The sequence below is a fragment of the Chinchilla lanigera genome, unplaced genomic scaffold, assembly GCF_000276665.1.
Source record: "Chinchilla lanigera isolate Chin_1 unplaced genomic scaffold, ChiLan1.0 scaffold00040, whole genome shotgun sequence".
NCBI lineage: Eukaryota > Metazoa > Chordata > Mammalia > Rodentia > Chinchillidae > Chinchilla > Chinchilla lanigera.
This window is the reverse complement of record NW_004955441.1, coordinates 4,790,337-4,810,087: the sequence shown is the minus strand read 5'-3', so window position 1 is coordinate 4,810,087 and position 19,751 is coordinate 4,790,337. Positions and strand designations below refer to the sequence as shown.

Sequence of the window (19,751 nt, the reverse complement as noted above, 5' to 3'; positions counted from 1 at the left end):
GTTATACATGACATTTGTTGTGCCTCTGTAGCTTGCCATTAAAAAAAAAATTGTGGGGCTGGGGATTTAGCTCAGCGGCAAAAGCGCCTGCCTGGCAAGCGCAAGGTCGTGAGTTCGGTTCCTGGTACCGGAGAAAAAACTAAAACCAAAAAAAAAAAAAAAAAAATTGTATAGGCTGGGTGTGGTGACACACACATGTAATCTTAGCACTCTGGGAGGCTGAGGCAGAAGGATCACAGGTTTGAGCCCAGAAGGCAGTTAAGCAATTTAGCAAGATCCTGTCTCAAAGTAAAAAATCTTTTAAAAGGGCTAAAGGTTTAGCCTAATGTGAAGACCTTGAATTTAATCCCCAAAACTGCAAAACAAAATAAAACAAACTTTGTATGTATACAACACTGTTTGGTAACCATTTAATGAAGGGTAATTTTATAATACTAATTTATTTTTTATGTACTATCATTTTTTAAAGTCTTAGAAGTAGAAAAGTAAATTATCTTCATAATCAACTTCATAGTATAGGACTTACTTCTGCTGTGTATACCTAGTTTGAATATTAGCCTAGTTGCAAAACTAGGATTTTATGTTGAATGTGGCTGTCTGGCTTAGAAGGCATTAAGTATGTATTCAAATAATATGTAAAAGAAAAAATAGCAAAAATTTGATGTCAAAGCAACATAAGTGTTTTATATTGAGAACCCACGTATTCATTTTGTGCATTTCAGGTGTGAGTATACAGTTTCTTTGTTCCCCTAGACCTGAGGAGCCTATGGAACATGTTACAGCATGCCTCCAGGCCTTACATACCTTGCTGGATTCTCCTTATGCACGAATCCATATTGCGGAAGATCAGGTAGAGTGTATTTCTATAGTGCATAGTTATTTGTATGCATTGTTTTAATCATGTTTACCATCAGATAATTTTCTGATACTGTAAATAAGTGTTATATTAATTAATGATAATATACATTACTTATAATGATGTTAATATTCAGGATTTTGACTCTATTGAATTTTGTGTGGGCAGCCAGAGCTAGATTACAGATAGTATCTCTTTGATCAAATAAAACTAAAAATTTAAGGGTTGTTACAGAACCAAGCTACCATTGGAGTTGTTATTCTTTTTAATTAGGATTTTGTTCATTTGTTTCTAAAGAATTATAAAAAAATTATCAAAAGGATTTTGTTTTATATTTTTAAGGAAAATGTAAAGCAAGACATATCAGTATCAAAAGCAAAACTATGATGAAGCCATAATAATACAGATCTGTCTTTGTCTCTTCACTAAGGGTAAAATGGGAAATGGTAGACCAAAATCCTGCAGAACTTTGTAAGTCTGTGATTTCCATACAAATTGTGAAAGTGTACACATACCAAATGTGGAGATTGTGACTTCTTGATTGTATCTGGACGGATAAAATCTTGATAGGGTTCATAAAGTGAATTTTGGAAGTATGTATAGCTAGATTGTCATGGGAAACTGTTTACTTCATTCAGAAGTTGTGGAGACTCGTGGTATTTCTGTCTTCTTGTGCTCTCCTGAGCTACTTCATTGTTCATCAGTGCAGTCAGCTTGTCCAGTTTGCACTTTTCTCCTTGTTGCAAAGGACTCAGCTTTTCTCTCTGTGTCAACTTTTTCTTTTAATTTTTTTTGTATCTGATCAACTTGTTTTGTTGCAGCCTTTCTTGAGTCAACTTTTTGATTGGTTGGAGTATGCACATTTACATTCTGTCCATTGGTGGAAAATTCCAGTGGTCCTAAAGGTATTCCACTTGGGTTTAGAATTTTCTTTGATAGTTTGGCTTTTCATTATAAGCTAAACTATGAACACAGGAGAAAAACTGGGCTATTTCACAGCAACTGCTTCCAGACAGAGCCCTCTTAAACACTGACTCAGGAAGCTCATCAAGCAGGTTTGTTTTATCAGTCTGGACAGCCACAGGGTCCTTCAGGTTCTGTTGCCGAGGAAGTTTCCCATGTCACCACCGCAGCGTGTGGTAGCCAAGGAAGCTGGTAAACTCCATTGTTTCATTATAGCCTTTTCTAGGATTTTCCTGATACTATGTGTGGTTCCCATTGGGACAATATCTGTAGGAAAGTCCATAATTAATGTTTCTCGACCTTTTGGCTAAGATCAAGTGTAGGAAAATCCATAATTTGCAAGATTAACCTGATCTGGATTTTTATAACCCCAAAGTAGATTTGCTGCTTTTCTATCACCATGAATGGGTTCATTTTCATATATATATTCTAGTACATCCAGCATTCAGAGACATAGCTGCAGGACAGTTGATTTTTTAAAAATCCTGTTCTGGTCTGAAAATCTATTTCTAATCCTTCCATTACCATAAACCTGTGACTTTCTCCTTTGAATTCATTCAACCAGATCCATAAAACAGAGAAATTCCTAAATAATAAAGTTGTTTGAGTTCCATCCACTTTTGATAGGGTTTTTTTTGCAGATCTCTGATAAAATTTAAAATAATGAAAATAATGGGCCATTTTCTTGATATTCCACTTTTATTACCTGTCTTGCATCTGTGTCTTGTTTGTTTGTGGGGAAAGCTAAATATATCAATGCAAATCCTCCAGAGCCAGTCATGCTGCCCAGTACCCATCGTTTCATTCAGTGTCATCCAGAGCCTTGCCTTCTGGAAGTGGAACCAGAAGTTTGTATTTCTCATTTCTTCTCCATGCCATCACTTCGGGCCTCAGTGTCACTGACTCCTACCTGGCTTTCCACTTGTGCTAGGTGTTTTGTTTCTTTTTTTTTTTTTGGTTTTTCTCCGGTACCGGGAACCGAACTCACAACCTTGCACTTGCCAGGCAGGCGCTTTTGCCGCTGAGCTAAATCCCCAGCCCCGTGTTTTGTTTCTTGAGACAGGGTCTGGCTGTGTAGTTCAGGCTGGCCTACAACTTGCTGTAATCTTGCCTCAGCCTCCCAAGTGTTGCAATTACAGGGGTGCTGCACTACATCCAGCTAATTAGGAATTTAAAAAATTTTTCATAATAACCATCTCTTGTGGCATCACCACTACCACAAGGTGTTATTTGGAGTATTTTTCTGTAAAACACGAACTGATAAGATTCAAAGTCGATATCATTTTGTTATATAAATATGATGCCACCCCAAAACAAAAAATTTATACCATATAAAATTCACTTATCAATGAGCTCATTTTTATATCCCAACCTTGTAGCCTTAAGCTGTGCCTCAGCTAAACGGTAAGTTACTATAAAAATCTTCAGTATTGTTTCCAAGTTGTTTAGCATATAAAATTTAAGCTGAGTGGAGAGGGACTGCTTTGTTTGTTATTTAATTTCTGAGCCCACACCTGAAAATCACGAGCAGATTTACAGACCAGCAGAACAAGGCTTCTTTGAAAAGGGCCTGTGTGGTGGCTCTGGAGTCAGTACACCAGAGGGAGCCATCTGGACTAATCCCTGGGGCTGTTGTTCTTAAACTCAGTTATTTTAGTTTTAACATCATATCTCACCCAGTTAGCTGTTTCTTATTTTATTCAAGTACTGCTTTTTAATGGGAAAAAATGATATTTTTTGGTATTGTTCTGAGTTGGAGTCTATGAGTTCAACATTGTCAGGGTGTACTAACTCATTAAATTCATTCACCTAGCTGCTTGTACCCTACTTGTTCTGCCTTGGACTCTTTTCTTTGTCTTTTTGAAACAGAGTTTCGCTATGCAGTTCAGATGGGCCTTGAACTTACTTTGTATCCCAGGTTGGCCTTGAACTTGCAGCAATTCTCCTGCCTCAGCCTCCCGAGTGCTTGGATCCTTGGACGTTTTTTGAGGCTGTAGATATTAAAACTTATTTTCCAGACCCTGGATTAGAAGATGAGTACAGTGAAATATGTGCCATTCAAGGCATTGGATGGATAGTACTGTATGTGGGGCATTAGATAAGAGTCTTGTCTTCCTTATATCTAGTAGAGAAGCTTAACTAGAGAGAGGGGCTGAAGAATGTAAGAGTATAATGGGAAACAGGAGGAGCACCAGCCTTATGATAGAAAATTGAAGGGCTGCTTCTCGCAGGAGAGGCTCGTTGATCAAATCTTAAATAGGAATTACAGAAGGGATGGATTTTCTTCTAAGAAAGAATAGCAGATACAAAAACTAGGAGGCGGGAGAGAATGTGACACATTCAAGTGCACTACTGTTAGTTACTGAGGCTAATGTGAATAGAACATGGACGGTTTTAGATGAGACTGGACAATAGGGTAAAGACCAAATCCTAAAGATTCCTTTAGAGTATGTGAAGGAATTAGAGCTGTATTCTGAAAGTGTAGGAAATGAGTAAAAACATTTAAGTAGAGAAGTGACATGCTAATTCTACACGTCAGAAGGATCACACTATTAAGCTTATAGGCATTGGCTTCTGAGACATGAAAAGGGAGGTCAGAAGGCCGGTTATGAGGCTCTTTTCGTAATTCCAGAGAAGCATTGAATATTCTAGCCTGGGAAAATTCAATAAAGAAAGAAGAAGATAGATAATAGGAAGTAGATGTTTTGCAGAAGAGAAGGAGACCAAGAGATGGAAGACGGGGAAAGGGAGGGAGAAGAAAAAAGAATTAAGATGTGTTACGTATATGTACCAATTCCCCATGAGGAATATAATTGTTATGTACTGCAAACATGTACTAGTACAAATATTGAAAATAAATGAATGAAGAAGAAAAGAAGGCCAAGTTTGAAACTCTGAGTATAAATAGCATTTAAAGATTGAAAAGAGGAAAATAGGCCAGGCATAGTGGCGCACACCTGTAATCCCAGCAGTTGGGTGGCTGAGGCAGGAGGATCACTGCCAGTTTGAAGTCAGACTGGGCTACAAAGTAAGTTCAAGGCCAGCCTGAACTGCATGAAGAAACCCTGTCTCAAAAAGATTGGGGAGCGGGCTAGGGATTTAGCTCAGCGGCAGAGTGCCTGCCTGGCAAGCACAAGGTCGTGAGTTCGGTTCCCGGTACCAAAGAAAAACCAAAAAAAAAAAAAAAGATTGGGGGAAAAAAAAGGAAAAAGAGGGAACTAAATCAACAGTGGAAACTACTAGAGAAGTAGAAGGAGGGGGCCGGAGATAAAGCTCAGCAGCATAGTACCTCCCTGGCAAGCGCAAGGCCTTGAGTTTGATTCCTGGTGCCAAAAAATAAAATAGAAAAAAAAAAGTAGAAGAAGGAGAACCGAAAGAGAACAAATTTATCAAAGTCAAGAGACAGTTCAAAAAAGGTAGATGACAATGTTAAAAAATAATGCAATAAATAGGGAAAAGAGTCCAGAGGAGGTTATTAGCGATCTGCTAAGATGGTCACTAATTTTCGTGGATGGGTAGAAGCCAGATTATAGATCAGGGAGAAAGGAAAAGAAGTAGAAGCATCTAAGCTGGGAAAGGAAGGAGCAGAAGTGATAAGGAAAGAAAGAAGGTAATAAGGATCTGAGAGCCTTTTGGGAGGATGGGGCATTATGTAAAATAATCTTAAATAGCATCTTTGTACTGGGAAAAATAGCTTAATGAGAGAGAGGGAGTAGAGACATGAGGTATGATTGAAGTCCTTGAAGAATTCCTGGAAAGTCAGTTAAGATGGGAGAAAGAGTTCATGAGGAAAGTTGAACCAGCCTTGAAGAAGAGACAGGATACTTAATGTTAAGGAAGAGGTAAAAATGGCTCTGCAGTTATGTTTTCTCCCCCTCTTTGAAATTTGAGGCATACTCCATGGATTAGATGTGGAAGATTATAAAAGGATTGAAGTGAAAGTTTGTAATAGTTGCAGAGGTGAGTAGAAGAGGGATTCGCCAGACATTCTTATTGTCTCTGGTGGGTACCTCTCAGGTACGCAGGTCAAGTCGGAAATTATGAATTTCAGTGGCACAAAACTCTGGCTGCAGTATTTCTTTCCAGTAGGAGAATGATTATCCTGGAATATTTAAATGCTGAAACCATTAATCACACACTCTCACTAGTTTTAATTACGTTTCTTATTTTCACATGTGTACTTTATCAGATTTTAATAATACACATTTTCCCTTTGAAAGTAAATTGTATTTGTGTTAATTTATGACAGCTGATTGGTGTTGAATTGCTGAGTGTCTTGCACCGCCTCCTGTTGACCTGGAACCCAGCGTCTATCCAGCTATTGGTTACTGGAGTTGTCCAACAGATAGTAAGAGCTGCTCAGGATTACTTGCAAGAGAAGAGAAGCACTCTAAGTAAGCACTGCAAATTACACTAACTTGAAATAAAACTTACTTATACTCTAATCTTACATTTTTGTTGGTTTTTTTCTTTTTTTTTGACTTTTTGAGACAGGGTTTCACTATGCACTTCAGGCTGGCCTTGAACTCACTTTGTAGCCCAGGCTGGCCTCAAACTCATGGTGATCCTCCTGCCTCAGCCTCCTGAGTGCTGGGATTATAGGCATGCACCACCATGCCCAGCTAAAATACCTTACTAATGCTAGGACGTTTCAAATAAAAAGAAAACATACTCTACATTTAGAAGATACGAAGTTGATTTTGCTTTCACGAAATAGGACCAAATAAAATTGCTGGTATTTGACTTTTTTTTCTCGTTCAAAAGTAGCAGTTTCTTGGTGGTGGTACATGCCTGTAATCCCATTACTTGGGAGGCTGAGGCAGGAAGACTGCTGTGAGTTTAAGGCCAGCCTGGGCTACATATCAAGACCCTGTCTCAAAAAAAAGAAAGTGTCAGTTTATATGGTTCAACCTAGCTAGCATATGTCACTCCTGTTATGAAATATGTACCTAATAAAACACGTACTAAAGATTTTTCAAGAAAAAAATAAGCTGTCTATTGCTTTAAAGGAGAAGAGAGGTTAACAAGGTACTGTACACAGACTTTCAGTAAGCCAGAGAATTACACTGAAAGTGATACGTAGCATTATTTAGACATCTACTTGTAAGAAAGAATTCTTTAAATGTACTTACCATTATTTTATATACTAATTTTTCTTTTTTTGCTGGAAATTTCACCAAATTATCTTTTCATCTAAGATGAAGATGATGTGGAGAAAGAGTCCTGTGCTGTGTTAGGAGAAGGAGGTGACAGCGGCGGCCTCATTCCTGGAAAATCTCTTGTGTTTGCAACTATGGAGCTACTGATGTTCCTCTTAGTGCGCCATATGCCGCAGCTGAGTACCAGGCTGTCAGACTCACCGAGCCACCTCGCCACTAAAGCCCACCTGTCAGAAGAAAGTGCCCGTTTGGTGGCAGCCACCGTCACCATTCTCTCGGAGTTACCGTCTCTTTGTTCACCTGCTGGTACGGTACTGATCGGTATTTGCAAACGCATTCTATTACAACAGACAAAGATGTGTTTGCCTTGAATTTTAAATATCTGTAATTTTCCTCTTAAGTCTACAATGTGAAAGGAGAATTTGGTCTTTTTTTAAGGGATTGTTTACCTATAAGAGCCTATAAAGATTAAAGATTCAAAAATCCAAAATCCTAAATTGATCTTTTCAGATACGTGTTAAATCTGAGAACTGCAGATTGGGGGAAGACATTGAATGTCAGTGGACATAAAAAACATGAATAACTGAAGAATGTCAGAGGAGAGTGACAGCCAATTTTAAGGAGTGCCTAAAGAAATTATACGCTGGGCGTGGTGGCACATGACTGTAATCAGTGCTTAGGAGGTTGAGGTACGAGGATCGCCACAAGGTTGAGGCCAGCCTGTACTGCAAAGCGAGACCCTGTCTCAAAAAAAAAAAAATTATGTTTGGGGCTGGGTGGTGGAGCACTTGGCCAACAAGCACAAGGCCCTGGCTTCTATCCCTAGCACCACAAACATAAAGAAAGGAGAGGGAGGCTAATAACATTAATAGCTATATGCAGATACTGAAGAGCCGTTGTGAGGAAGTGAACTTTCCCTCTTTTATCTAGAACATAAAAATTTCAGCCGGGCGTGGTGGCGCACGCCTGTAATCCCAGCACTCGGGAGGCTGAGCCAGGAGGATTGTTGTGAGTTCGAGACCAGCCTGGGCTACAAAGTGAGCTCAAGGCCAGCATGAACTGTATAGCGAGACCCTGTCTCAAAAAAAGGACCAAAAAAATAATAATAATATCAGTAGATCTATAGGTAAATTTCAGCTGAACACAAGGGAAATCTAACCTTTCTACCACTTAGAGTTAACTGCATGTGCTAAAATAATTAGATCTCTATCACTGAAACTTTGTAAGCTGAGCATACACTAGCTTTGTGTGAAAGTAGTGAAGGTTGAAGTTGAAGACTTTAAACATTCTCTGAGCCACAGAGTCTAGGATCGTTTCATTTTTTCTTTGCCTACCCCAGTAGTATTTATTTTCCTGGCCTGATCAGACTGACTTTAGTACCGTGAGGGCTGATTACATATCTGAAAATTACTCTAAGAGCCTCCCAAGTCCCTCAGATGCTTCTCAGAGTATAGTAGTGTTTTCCTTTTTTTTTCTAAATTCCTTCCTCATTTTCATTATGAAAAGCATGAACTATCAATTAGGTGAACTAATGGAAGTAATAAAAACAAGCCTAGGTTGGAAAAAGAAAGAAAATATTAATTCTGTCTTAAGATAACATGGAACTTTCTTACGTTCTTTTTCAAGCATTAAATTATAGTAATAGTAATGTAGTAAATTTTGTTTAAATACACAAAAAGAGATAATATTAAACCACTATCAGCCAAGTGTGGTGGCACACATCTATAGTTCTAGCTACTTGAGAAGCTGAGGCAGGAGGATTGCTTAAACTGCAGAGTTGGGGCCAGCCTGATCAACATAGTGATTTATTGTCTTGGGGGAAGGGGAGCACAACCAACTATAAAAATGTGAACAGTGGAAATAAATGTAATATAGGAGCTGAAATAGTTATAAGGTAACCTGATGTGTTTTCATTTCAGGATGTATGACAATTCTGCCCACAATTCTGTTCTTAATTGCAAGAATATTGAAAGACACAGCAATAAAGTCTGTAGATAATCAGGTTCCTCTGCCTGTCAGCGCAGCTCTTCAAGGGATTAAAAGTATTGTGACACTTTCAATGGCCAAAACGGAGGAAACTCAAAAGCAATGGACGGCTCTAATTCGTAGCACACTTGCATGCATCCTGGAATATTCTCAACCAGGTAATATGTGTGAGTTTTGAAAACTTAGATCTGTGAGGATATCTGTTCCATAATTAGTTGTGTGAACAACCTTGTCAGAAAAGTGCTGTGTGATACTGGACCAACTCAGTTCTTCCAGTCATCTCCTTCTGACTTGAACTTTAATAGCCCTCTGGGATGTTGGCTCTAACTGCCCCTGTCTTAGCACTTGCATACATGGTGGGAGATTTTTAAAAAGACACTAAATATGCCCAGAACTGACATGTGTTGATATATTTATGTTTGCATCAAGTTGTTTATTTTAATAAAAATAATAAAGTAGAGAAATTAAAATACCCATCATCCTCCCAGTGTACTCTTCAACTGGAAGTGTGATCCTGATATTGAAATATTTCTAAATATATGTATATATTTCTGCTAAATGTGTCCTATATTAATATTTATCAGTTATGTTAATATTCTTAATCTATTAATGTGTATATGCATTATATATAGAGATAAATAGCTGAACAAGGTACAGCATTCATGCTTATTTTTTAATTTATATAATCTTAATAACTCATTTTACTTGTATTCCCTTATTCAGTACTTAATTTTTTAAAAATCTATCAATTTTGTTATACAAAACTCCTATTTTTCTTTTCTTTTGTTGCTTTTATTTGTTTTGCTGTTTTTTGAGACAGTCTTGCTGTGCAGCCCACAGTAGCCTCAGATTTTCTGTACAGACCAGGCTACTCTCAAATTTGTAATCTTTTTGCCTCACCCTTCCAGTACGGGGCTTATAGGTGTGTGCTTCCATATCTGGACCCATGTAGCTTTTTATTACATGTATTTATCAATTATTATTCATTCCCCTTTCAATGAATGTTTTTGCTATTTGTAATTTTTCCAATTGCAAATATTATTGCATTGAATGTCCTTCAGATTCCTCATGCATGTGTGCTGTTAGAGATTTTGGGGGGTTTATCCATCAAAGTGGAATTGATGCCATATTTTAACCTTAATTTTCTCAGACATTGCAAAGTTGCTCTCCAGCATAGTTACATGACTGTGCATTCACATCAGCAGTGTATAAGAATCGCTATTTCCCTACATCCTCACCAATACTTGGTATTGTCAGACTTTTAAATTTTGCTATGTGATGGGTAAAATGTTACTATCTTACTATTTTAATTTGTATTTATCAGATATGTGTTTAATTTTGGGGGAAATGCTTATTCATATTTCATCCATTTTTCTTTTGTGTTAGCTTTTTCTCCAATCTTAATTTGTGTTATAAATAAAATGCAAAAAAGAAAACAAGTAATAAGGAAAGATTTTTAATGTTGCCTGTTAACACATTTTCACACTATTGTAAGCTGCAGTGGGCCCACAGTTTGTGGGTGGGGCAGGGGAGTAGAAGAGATAGTTGTGAAACTCATGTGTACTTACCTGAGAGCAACATATACCATAACTGTCAATTCATTATTCTTTTTTTTTTTTGGTTTTGGTTTTTTTCCGGTACTGGGAATCGAACTCATGACCTTGCGCTTGCCAGGCAGGTGCTTTACCACTGAGCTAAACCCCCAGACCCATGAATTCATTATTCTTGAAATGATTTGTGCCAGTTAGCTGAAGGAGTAATAAATTCTAGTTAGGTCTTCAGCTTATATCATGAATCACAATAAGTACAAGATATTAAGGTACTATTACACAAGATTTTAAAAAAAAATAGGAAAACAGGCTAGGCTGGTGGCACATGTAATCCCAGCACTTGGAAGGCTGAGGCAGGGGGATTGCCATGGGTTTGAGGACAGCCTAGGTTATGTAGTGGGTTCAAGGCCAGCTACATAGTAAAACCCTGGCTCAAAAAACAAAAAACACAAAGAAATAGGAAAACAAAATGTAGGTGAATCTTCTGTGACAGAATGGAAGAGGACCAACTATGTATCAGTGGAAGATATTGGAGAGGAAAACACTGATGTATTGCTCTATATAGACATTAACTTCTCTACCAAGTGAAATATCGTACATTAAAGGGTAGCTGAAAAACTGATGTTAACACTTTAGGCAGTGTTTATATCATTAATGTATGAGGTATGCTCAAAATATGTAATTTTTTATTTGAAAATTTACTATATTTTTCAGTCAAACATTATACAAAATGGTCTTAGAAAGAAAATGATCTTGAAAAGAAAAAAAGCACTTATTAGAGAAAAGCAAATTGAGGCTGGGTATGGTGATGCACACCTATAATCCAGAACTCTATGAGGGTGAGCAGGAAGATCAAAAATTCAAGCCCGGCATGGGCCGTTTAGAGGCTTAGCAAGATGCCTTCTCAAATTTAAAAATTAAAAAAGAGAGTTGAGGATGTAGCTCAGTTCAGAGGCCCAGAGTCTAATCCTCAGTATTGTCTAGCTAGGTAGATAGATAGATAGATAGATAGATAGATAGATAGATAGATAAATAAATAGATAGATAAAAGGAGATAGAGATGACCACCAAGCATATAAAATCAGCCACAATTGATAAGAGGTACAAGCTGGGCATGGTGACACACACCTGTAATCTGAAGGCTCATTGTGAGTTGGAGGGCAACCTGGACTACATTGTGAGTTCATGCTCAGCCTGGACACATAGCAAGACCTTGTCTCAAAACAAACAAATAATAATAATATGTTTCTTTTTTTTAATTTGTTTTTTTTGAGACCATTTTTTGCAGTGTAGTCTGAGCCGGCCTTGAACTTACTGTGTACCTCAACTTGGCTTCAGAATCGTGACCTTCCTGTCACAACTTCCCAAGTGCTGGGACTACAGGCATGTGTCACCACACCGGGGTTAAATTTTTACTTACACAATGATTTTCTTTCTAAAAATATGATTATAATTAGCTGGAATTGGTACAGAAAGAACAGTTTCAGATATTGCTCATGGAACTTTAAAGTGGTTAAAATGACAGAGAATCAATTCGGCAGGATATACAAAGAGCACTGAAGAATGCATTCCTGTGGCTGAGGCTGTAGCTTAGTGGGAAACCACTCTGTGCACGGTGCCTTGGGTTCAAGAAGACATAAAGTGTGCCCTTTTTTGTCCTTGTTAATCAAAAAATTATGTTCAGTTTTGCTTATCAATGTATTTTATAATGATGAATTATAAATATAACTTATCTGGCAGTGGGAAAATTATACTGACTGTATTTAGTTTGGATTATATAATTCATTATATCTGTTACATAATATATTATATCCATTAATATTTATAAGCAAGTGTATAAAAACTAACCCAGATCAGAAAAAATTAAATTCAAACCTAAAAATTAAACCTAAAGTGTCACTGGATAATATAATTACAAGTTTTTATTTTTATACCCATACACTTGTTATATTTTAAGTTATGAACATGTTTTACTTTTATAATGTAATTTTTAAAAATCATAAGGGGAAATGTTTTAGTTGTATTAATATAACTAAAATTATTTTTATCAAGAGTTAATATTTTGCATTGATTGATTGATTAAGTCTCACTGGGTAGCCCAGACTGGTCTTAAACTCATGCGATCCTTCTGCCTCAGCCTCCTGAGTGCTAGGCTCTGCAACAACAAAATAGTCAACACTTTTGCTGGGTGTGGTGGTACATGCCTGTAATCCCAGCACTCAGGAGGCTGAAGCAGGAGGATCGTTGTGGGTTTGAGGCCAGGCTGCCCTACATAAGAAGACTCTGTGTCTAAAAAGAGACAGAAAACCAAAATAGTGAATACTGATATACCCTTCTCCTAGGAACATCATTTAACATTTTATGAAATGTGTTACTGTTCCCTGTGTAATCCACATACCCTGGTAGTTATTGTTAATTTTGCTGAGCCACTTAAGAATATGTTGAAGTCTTTGTTGACTCTTTTTCTAAATACTGCATAGATTTCCTAAGAACAAGGACCTCCTTTACATAACCACAGAAGAATTAACAAGTTTAGGCAATTTAACATTAATACAATGCTATTACTGTTCATTTGCAGAGTTCAAAAGCTTCCCTAATAATGACTTTTACGGAACTTTATAATTTAGTTGTCACATTGGTTTCATTTCTTCGTTTGTTCCTCAGCCTTTATCTTTCATGACATTAATGTTTTCAAAAAATATAGACCATCCGGGGCTGGGGATTTAGCTCAGCGGCACAGCGCCTGCCTGGCAAGCACAAGGTCATGAGTTCGATTCCCAGTACTGGAAAAAAAAAAAAATACAGACCATCTATTTTGTACAGTGTTTTCAATTAAAAATAGTCTAAATATTTTTCCTCAGTTTAAACTCTTTATACATTTTTGGCAGGAACACTACATAAGTAATGTTATGCATTTCTCATGACATCATATAAAGAGGCAGGTAATGTTGCCTTGTAATTCCTAATAAATTAGGAATCAGAAGTGTAATAACTTTGTTAAGATTGTGGCTGCCATGTGTCTCCATTTTTAAAGCCGCCATTTCTCTGTTTTATAATTAAGCAAATGGCGAAGAGATTCTTTGAGCTTATCTCACTTGTCTGCTCCCCTCAAGGACCTTTTTCACATGGTAGTTTTGTTTTGTTTTCACACAGTAGTTTCAGCATTCATTTTGCCTGAATACTTATGATAATACTTTCAAAATGATAATTTTCTAATGTATATTTTTAATTGATACAATGCTCAATCAGTATTTTTTTTATGATTGAGATACACTGCTAAAAATATTGGGGGAAGAGAGAGTTTGATATTGGAATTCCAAACTATTAAAAATAGCACTTTGCTTTCATCTTTTTCAGAGGATTCTATGCCTGCGCCTGACGAAGTAAGCATGCTAACAGCAATTGCACTCTTGCTGTGGTCTGCTAGTAGTGAAATAATAGGAGTCCAGTCATTACAGAGTGGCTGCATGAGCAGATTTAAAAATGCATTAAATTCATGTGACCCATGGGTAAGTTATAATCTATCAAGGAAAGTTCATAATGGTTCCTAAAAATGTGATACATATAATGAAAACCTAAGTATTTGCAGTATGCCTTTTAAGTGGAAAAACCTAGAAAACATCAGTGCAGAGACATGTGCATGTTTACTCACATATGCAGAAATTCTGCAATATCTGAAATGTTTGACTAACCCTGTACCATTGGTAGAAACTTTACGTGAGTCTTTGATGTTTTCCAATATTTATTTACATGATAACAAAGACATTATAGGATAAATTTACATTACCACATGTTTTAATAAACCTATTAAAAACTTAAAAAAAAATTTTTTTTTTTTTTTTTGGTACCGGGAATCAAACTCAGGACTTTGCACTTGCCAGGCAGGTGTTGTGCTACTGAGCTTTCCCCAGTCCTCAAATTTATTTAGAAAGCATGTTTTATTATTTTATAGTATCAAAGTCTAAACTAATCATTCTCAAACCTGCTATATATATCAGGAGGAAAATAAAACCAGTTTGGGAACATTTCTGGCCACTACCACTAGCTTCCTGAATTAGGGTCTTCAGATTTGTGGCTCAGAGGTCTATATTTTTAAAATGTTCCCTAGTATTTCTGATTCCAGCGAAGTTTGGCAATTTGTATTTTACCAAAGCACTGAAACAGTTTTATTCACTATTTGTCCTATATGTTGATGAAATGTTCTTCTTTGCTTTATTTATTTATTTTTTCTTTTTTTGAGACAGCGTCTCACTATGTAGTTCAGGCAGGCCGTGAACTTACTATGTAGCCTGGGCTGACCTCAAACTCATAGCAGTCCTCCTGCCTCAGCCTCCCAAGTGCTGGGATTATGGGCATGTGCTATGTAGCTCAATGTGTTTTTATAGTTTTTTGTGTTCTTATACAGCTCAATGTATTTTTATAGCTTTTTTTTTTAAAGATTATTCCTGTTGTCACCTTCTTTGCTATATTAGGTTAAAATGAGAAGGATAATTGTACATTAAAGGGAGAATTAAAAACAGAATGGAATTCCTGGTTTCTTGCTCTGTGACACTGTAGAAATTTGTGAATTAGTTTCTTTTCAGGTTTTTTTTTTTTTTTTTGGCGGTGCATGGGATACCGGGAACTGAACTCAGGACCTCGTGCTTGCCAGGCAGGCGCTGTACCACTGAGCTATACTCCCAGACCTCTTTCCAGTTTTATTTAGCTTTTTAAAGTTCCATCATTTTCCTCCATTTCTCTTAGAGGCAAGTGGTACTTCTGTTTTCATCCTGCAGTACCCCTTCTTTTCAGTAAATATTAAAATACAGTATGATTGTTAAACACTTAAAACTATTGCACATGTTAACTGATAACATGATTTTCTTATATAGGTTCAAGCCAAATGTTACCAGCTTCTCCTCTCAGTCTTCCAGCATTCCAATCGTGCCCTTTCAACTCCCTATATCCATTCATTAGCGCCAATAGTAGTTGAAAAGCTGAAAGCTGTTGAAAGAAACAGACCAGCCAGTAACACAGAACTTCTAGCTGTTCAAGAAGGAATTAAAGTTCTTGAGACACTGGTTGCTCTCGGTGAAGAACAAAACAGTAAGTATTTTCTTAAAAAAGCCACTAGTGAGCTGGGTGTGTACATACCTGTAATCACAGCACTGAGGAGGCTGAGGCAGGAGGATCCTTGCGAGTTCAAGACCAACCTGGGCTACAAAGTGAGCTCAAGGCTAGCCTGAACTGCATAATGAGCCCCTTTCTCAAACCCAAAAAAAAAAAAAAAAAAAAAACCCCACTAGTCCAGCTGGGTCTGGTGGTGCATGCCTGGATTCCCAGTACTCAGGAGGCTGAGGCAGGAGGATCACTGCCAGTTCGAGGCCAGCCTGAACTACAAAGTGAGTTCAAGGCCAGCCTGAACTAGCAAGACCCTGTCAATAAATATATAAGCCAGTTCAAAATGCTGATTTGTGTTTTATAGCTAGCTTATTTGATTTTAGAAATGGGGCTTTGCAACAGTAAGTTTACTAAGGGACAATTGCTATCTGAAAGCATAATGTATTTGCTTGTGTTATTAATATAATTATGGATTTATGTATTTTTTTTTGAGCAGGAAGTCAGTGAATTACTGGTAGCATTTCAACACACTGATTTTTTAATTTTTTAGGAATGTATTCTTTAAAAACTGGGAAAAAATGCTGGGCATGGTGGCACATGCCTCTAATCCCAGCACTTGGGAGGCTGAGACAGGAGAATTCCCACAAGTTCAAGGCCAACTGGGCTACGTAGTGAATTCAAGGCTAGCCTGACCTGCATAATGATGAGACCCTCGAACAAACAAAGAACTAGGAAAAATATAGATGTTTGTTTTTGGGTTTGTCTCTTTGGTTTGTTTTGTTTGCTTGTTTTTATACAGCACTAGGGATTGAACCCAGGGCTTTCACACTAAGCTTTCTTACCAGCCTATTTTATTATTTTGAGATGGAGTCTCACTAAGTTACTAAGTTACCTAGGCTGGACTTGAATTTACAGTCTCCTGCCTTACCTTCCCAATATGCTTGATAGATTTTTAAAATAACACATTCTGCTCTTCAAAATAGAGGTATGAAAGCCTTATAACAAATATAAATAGATCAGTATGAGTAGCAAACATTATTGTTAAAGTACCTCTAATTTTCACATTTCTTATTTAATGGAAAATCACATGTACATGCACTTAACCAGACTTACACAGCTTAATGTATACATTTCTTTTTCCCTTAATGCTTAAGTTTTGATTTTTATCAAGGTATAATTTGTGTATAAAAATACAATTTGTAATTGTTACAAAAAGAATAAAATTTTAAACTCGTACCTTATGATTGAATGTTGTTTCTACTTTTTGAGATTCTCTTCCTTGCCTGTCCTTTTTTTTGGGGGTCTTTTTGAGACAGGGTTTCACTCTGCAGTTGAGGCTGGCTTTGAACTCACTTTGTAGCTGAGGCGGGCCTCAAACTCACAGAGATCCTCCTGCCTCAGCCTCCTGAGTGCTGGGATTACAGACATGAGCTGCCATGCTCAGCATCCTTGCTTGTCCTTAAAGTAAATTTAATTTTAAATTAGTGTACTTCTTTAGGAGTTGATCCTGAGTTGATTCAACTCAAAAATATTTTAAGTGCGGCTGGGGGTATAGCTCAGTGGCCTAAGCGCCTGCCTGGCAAGCGCAAGGTCGTGAGTTCGATCCCCGGTACCGCAAAAAAAAAAAAAAAATTTTAAGTACTAAGCCTGGAATAGTGGTATATACCTATAATCCCAGTACTCTGTGATGCTAATGAGGAGATCACAAATTTGAGCCCAATCTGGGAATTTAACAATATATCAAGACGCACCTGGGCAGTTTGGTGAGACTCTATCTAAAAAATAAAAAAGAGGGCTGAGGATGTAGCTGAGTGGTGGAGTACTTGCCTAGCATGGATTTAATCTCCAGCTCACACACAAAAAAGTATGTGTGAGTAAGTCTAAAATACTGCCTTTAGGGCCAGGGATATGGATCAGTGTGGCATATCATCTGTCTGGCAGGCACGAGGTCCTGAGTTTGATTCCTGGTACCACCCCCCAAAATAAATAAATAAATAAATAAGTATTCCCTTCAAGGTAATATACAGTCATTTATTTGATGATACCCTTCTAATAATGTTATATTCGTTAGTGGAATTGATTTACCTCTATTTGCTATTACTGTTTTGTGGTTGAGGAGATTGAACCCTGGATCTTGACGTACTAGGCAAATACCATTGAGCTACACCTCTAGCCCTCTGTTTTGTTTTATACTTCAGCCCTCTTTGTTTTTGCATGACTTTTAGCATTAGATTTTAACTTTTTTAAAAAGCCAACTACTTACTCTTCTTACTATAATAAGAAAAACCTTTGTAATCCGATGGTGCTTATTACTGTACTGATACATCTCACTAACAAATTAGTCTGACTTGAGAGTTGAAATTACACTGCTTGGTTATATTATGCCTATAATTCTTATTTAGGAGGGGGTCATTTCAAAGACATTAGTGCTAATTTGCTACTAAAATATAATTATACCAAAATACATAGAAATATATTCTTAGTTTTTGAAGAAAATTCAAATAATACACACTCTCAAATCAGACCAATCTTTGTTGTTATCTTTATTTACAGGAGTCCAGTTACTTGCCCTGTTAGTGCCCACTTTGATCTCCTACCTGCTGGATGAAAATTCTTTTGCCTCAGCAAGTTCAGCTTCTAAAGATCTTCATGAGTTTGCGCTCCAGAATTTAATGCACATTGGACCTTTGTATCCCCATGCTTTCAAGGCAGTGATGGGGGCCGCTCCGGAGTTGAAAGTACGTCTGGAAACCGCTGTCCGAGCAAGCCAAGCCAGCAAAGCTAGAGCGGCTGCCAGGCAGCCGGCCCCTGCCATACATTCCACACCTACAATTAAGCTAAAAACCAGTTTTTTTTAAAAGTGTTCTTCTGTCCTTTTTTAGTTATATTTTAATCTACTTAGTGATAGCCACTAATTATTCCAGGTGTAATTTGTTTTATTTGTATATTGGTATTACATTGCTTCCAAGGAGGCTAAGTGAAATAATGTTCGCGCCACTTACTGATTTCTAAGGAGTGATTTTTTAATAATCATGTGAATGTATTTTCATTGTTCTCTCGGTAATGTTTCTCTTTAATTAGCTTTTTATTGTTGTTATTGTTTCGGTTGTGAGGATTGAATCCAGGGTCATGTGCATGCTAAGCACGTGCTCTAACTACTGAGCTATACCCGCAGGCCACAATTTATTTTTTAAACACTGAGCCATAGTCTTTTAAATTTAAATGCTAAATGCATAGTTGTATCTTGTAGTGATATTATCAGGGAAAAAAATAGGTGAAAATTCAATGTTTGTCATGAAAAAATTTCAATTAAAAAGCAAGCAGGTTTTCAATTTTTACATAACCAAAATAATCGTCTGTTTCGTGGTGTATATACTATGAATAAAATCACATTTTCTACGCACTTCCCTAAATATCCTTCTTTCTGATGGATCTTTTTATTTTCACATTAAATTACTAAATTAAGCTTGTGTATAACTTAGTTATTAACTGAATTAAAATTCTCATTTAAAGATCCATTAAAGTATTTCAAATGTGGAATAATGTTCTACTTTTTACTAATGGCTAAAATTTGTCATAAGTTTTGTTTCGTAATTACAGAGCTTCAGATTCTGCCTATGCTGGTTAGTTTCATTCATTAAATATTTATTGAATACCTACTGTGTATAGCATCAAGCTAAGTGCCTCAAGGCATACAAAAATGAATTAATCATAATTACAGTTACTTTAGTCTCTCATGGAATGGGAATTTTACTGTGCAAAATAGATAATTGATGAAATGAATGTTTGCCATAGCATTTAGCAAATTATAAATACCCAAGTTTTACCAGATAATGCAACATTGAGAATATTAAAAGCAAGTGACTTTTCTGACCATTTCAAAATACAAAGTTGGGTGTGGGGGTATACACCTTTAATCCCAGCACTTGGGAGGCTGAGGCAGGAGAATCATGAATTTGAGCCTAGCCTGGGCAATAGCAATTTAGCAAGACCTGTTTCAAAATAAAATAAATAAAATAAAAAAGGGCTGGAGATGTAGCTCAGGGTAAAGACCCTGAGTGTAATCCCCAGGACCACGGTAATATATAGCCTGCTGTTTATTCTCTCTCATACACCAGTTGGTAGCTCACACATCCT

The 19,751-nt window shown here is 37.0% G+C and overlaps 1 protein-coding gene and 1 pseudogene across 2 annotated transcripts in view; one reads left to right on the top strand and one right to left on the bottom strand.

Moving 5' to 3' along the window:
- The window catches only part of Heatr5b (HEAT repeat containing 5B), an 88,002-nt gene extending 69,231 nt beyond the window's left edge, over positions 1-18,771 (top strand). For both annotated transcript variants that reach the window (XM_005390863.2, XM_005390864.1), the window contains exons 30-36: positions 723-850; positions 6,069-6,213; positions 7,018-7,284; positions 8,898-9,122; positions 13,872-14,023; positions 15,386-15,599; positions 18,168-18,771. In XM_005390863.2, coding sequence (XP_005390920.1) covers positions 723-850; positions 6,069-6,213; positions 7,018-7,284; positions 8,898-9,122; positions 13,872-14,023; positions 15,386-15,599; positions 18,168-18,472 — 1,436 coding nt within the window. In that variant the 3' untranslated portion in view covers positions 18,473-18,771. The remainder of the gene's footprint in view (positions 1-722; positions 851-6,068; positions 6,214-7,017; positions 7,285-8,897; positions 9,123-13,871; positions 14,024-15,385; positions 15,600-18,167) is intronic.
- On the bottom strand, positions 1,148-2,776 carry LOC102029227 (annotated as a pseudogene).
- Positions 18,772-19,751: the final 980 nt, after the last annotated feature.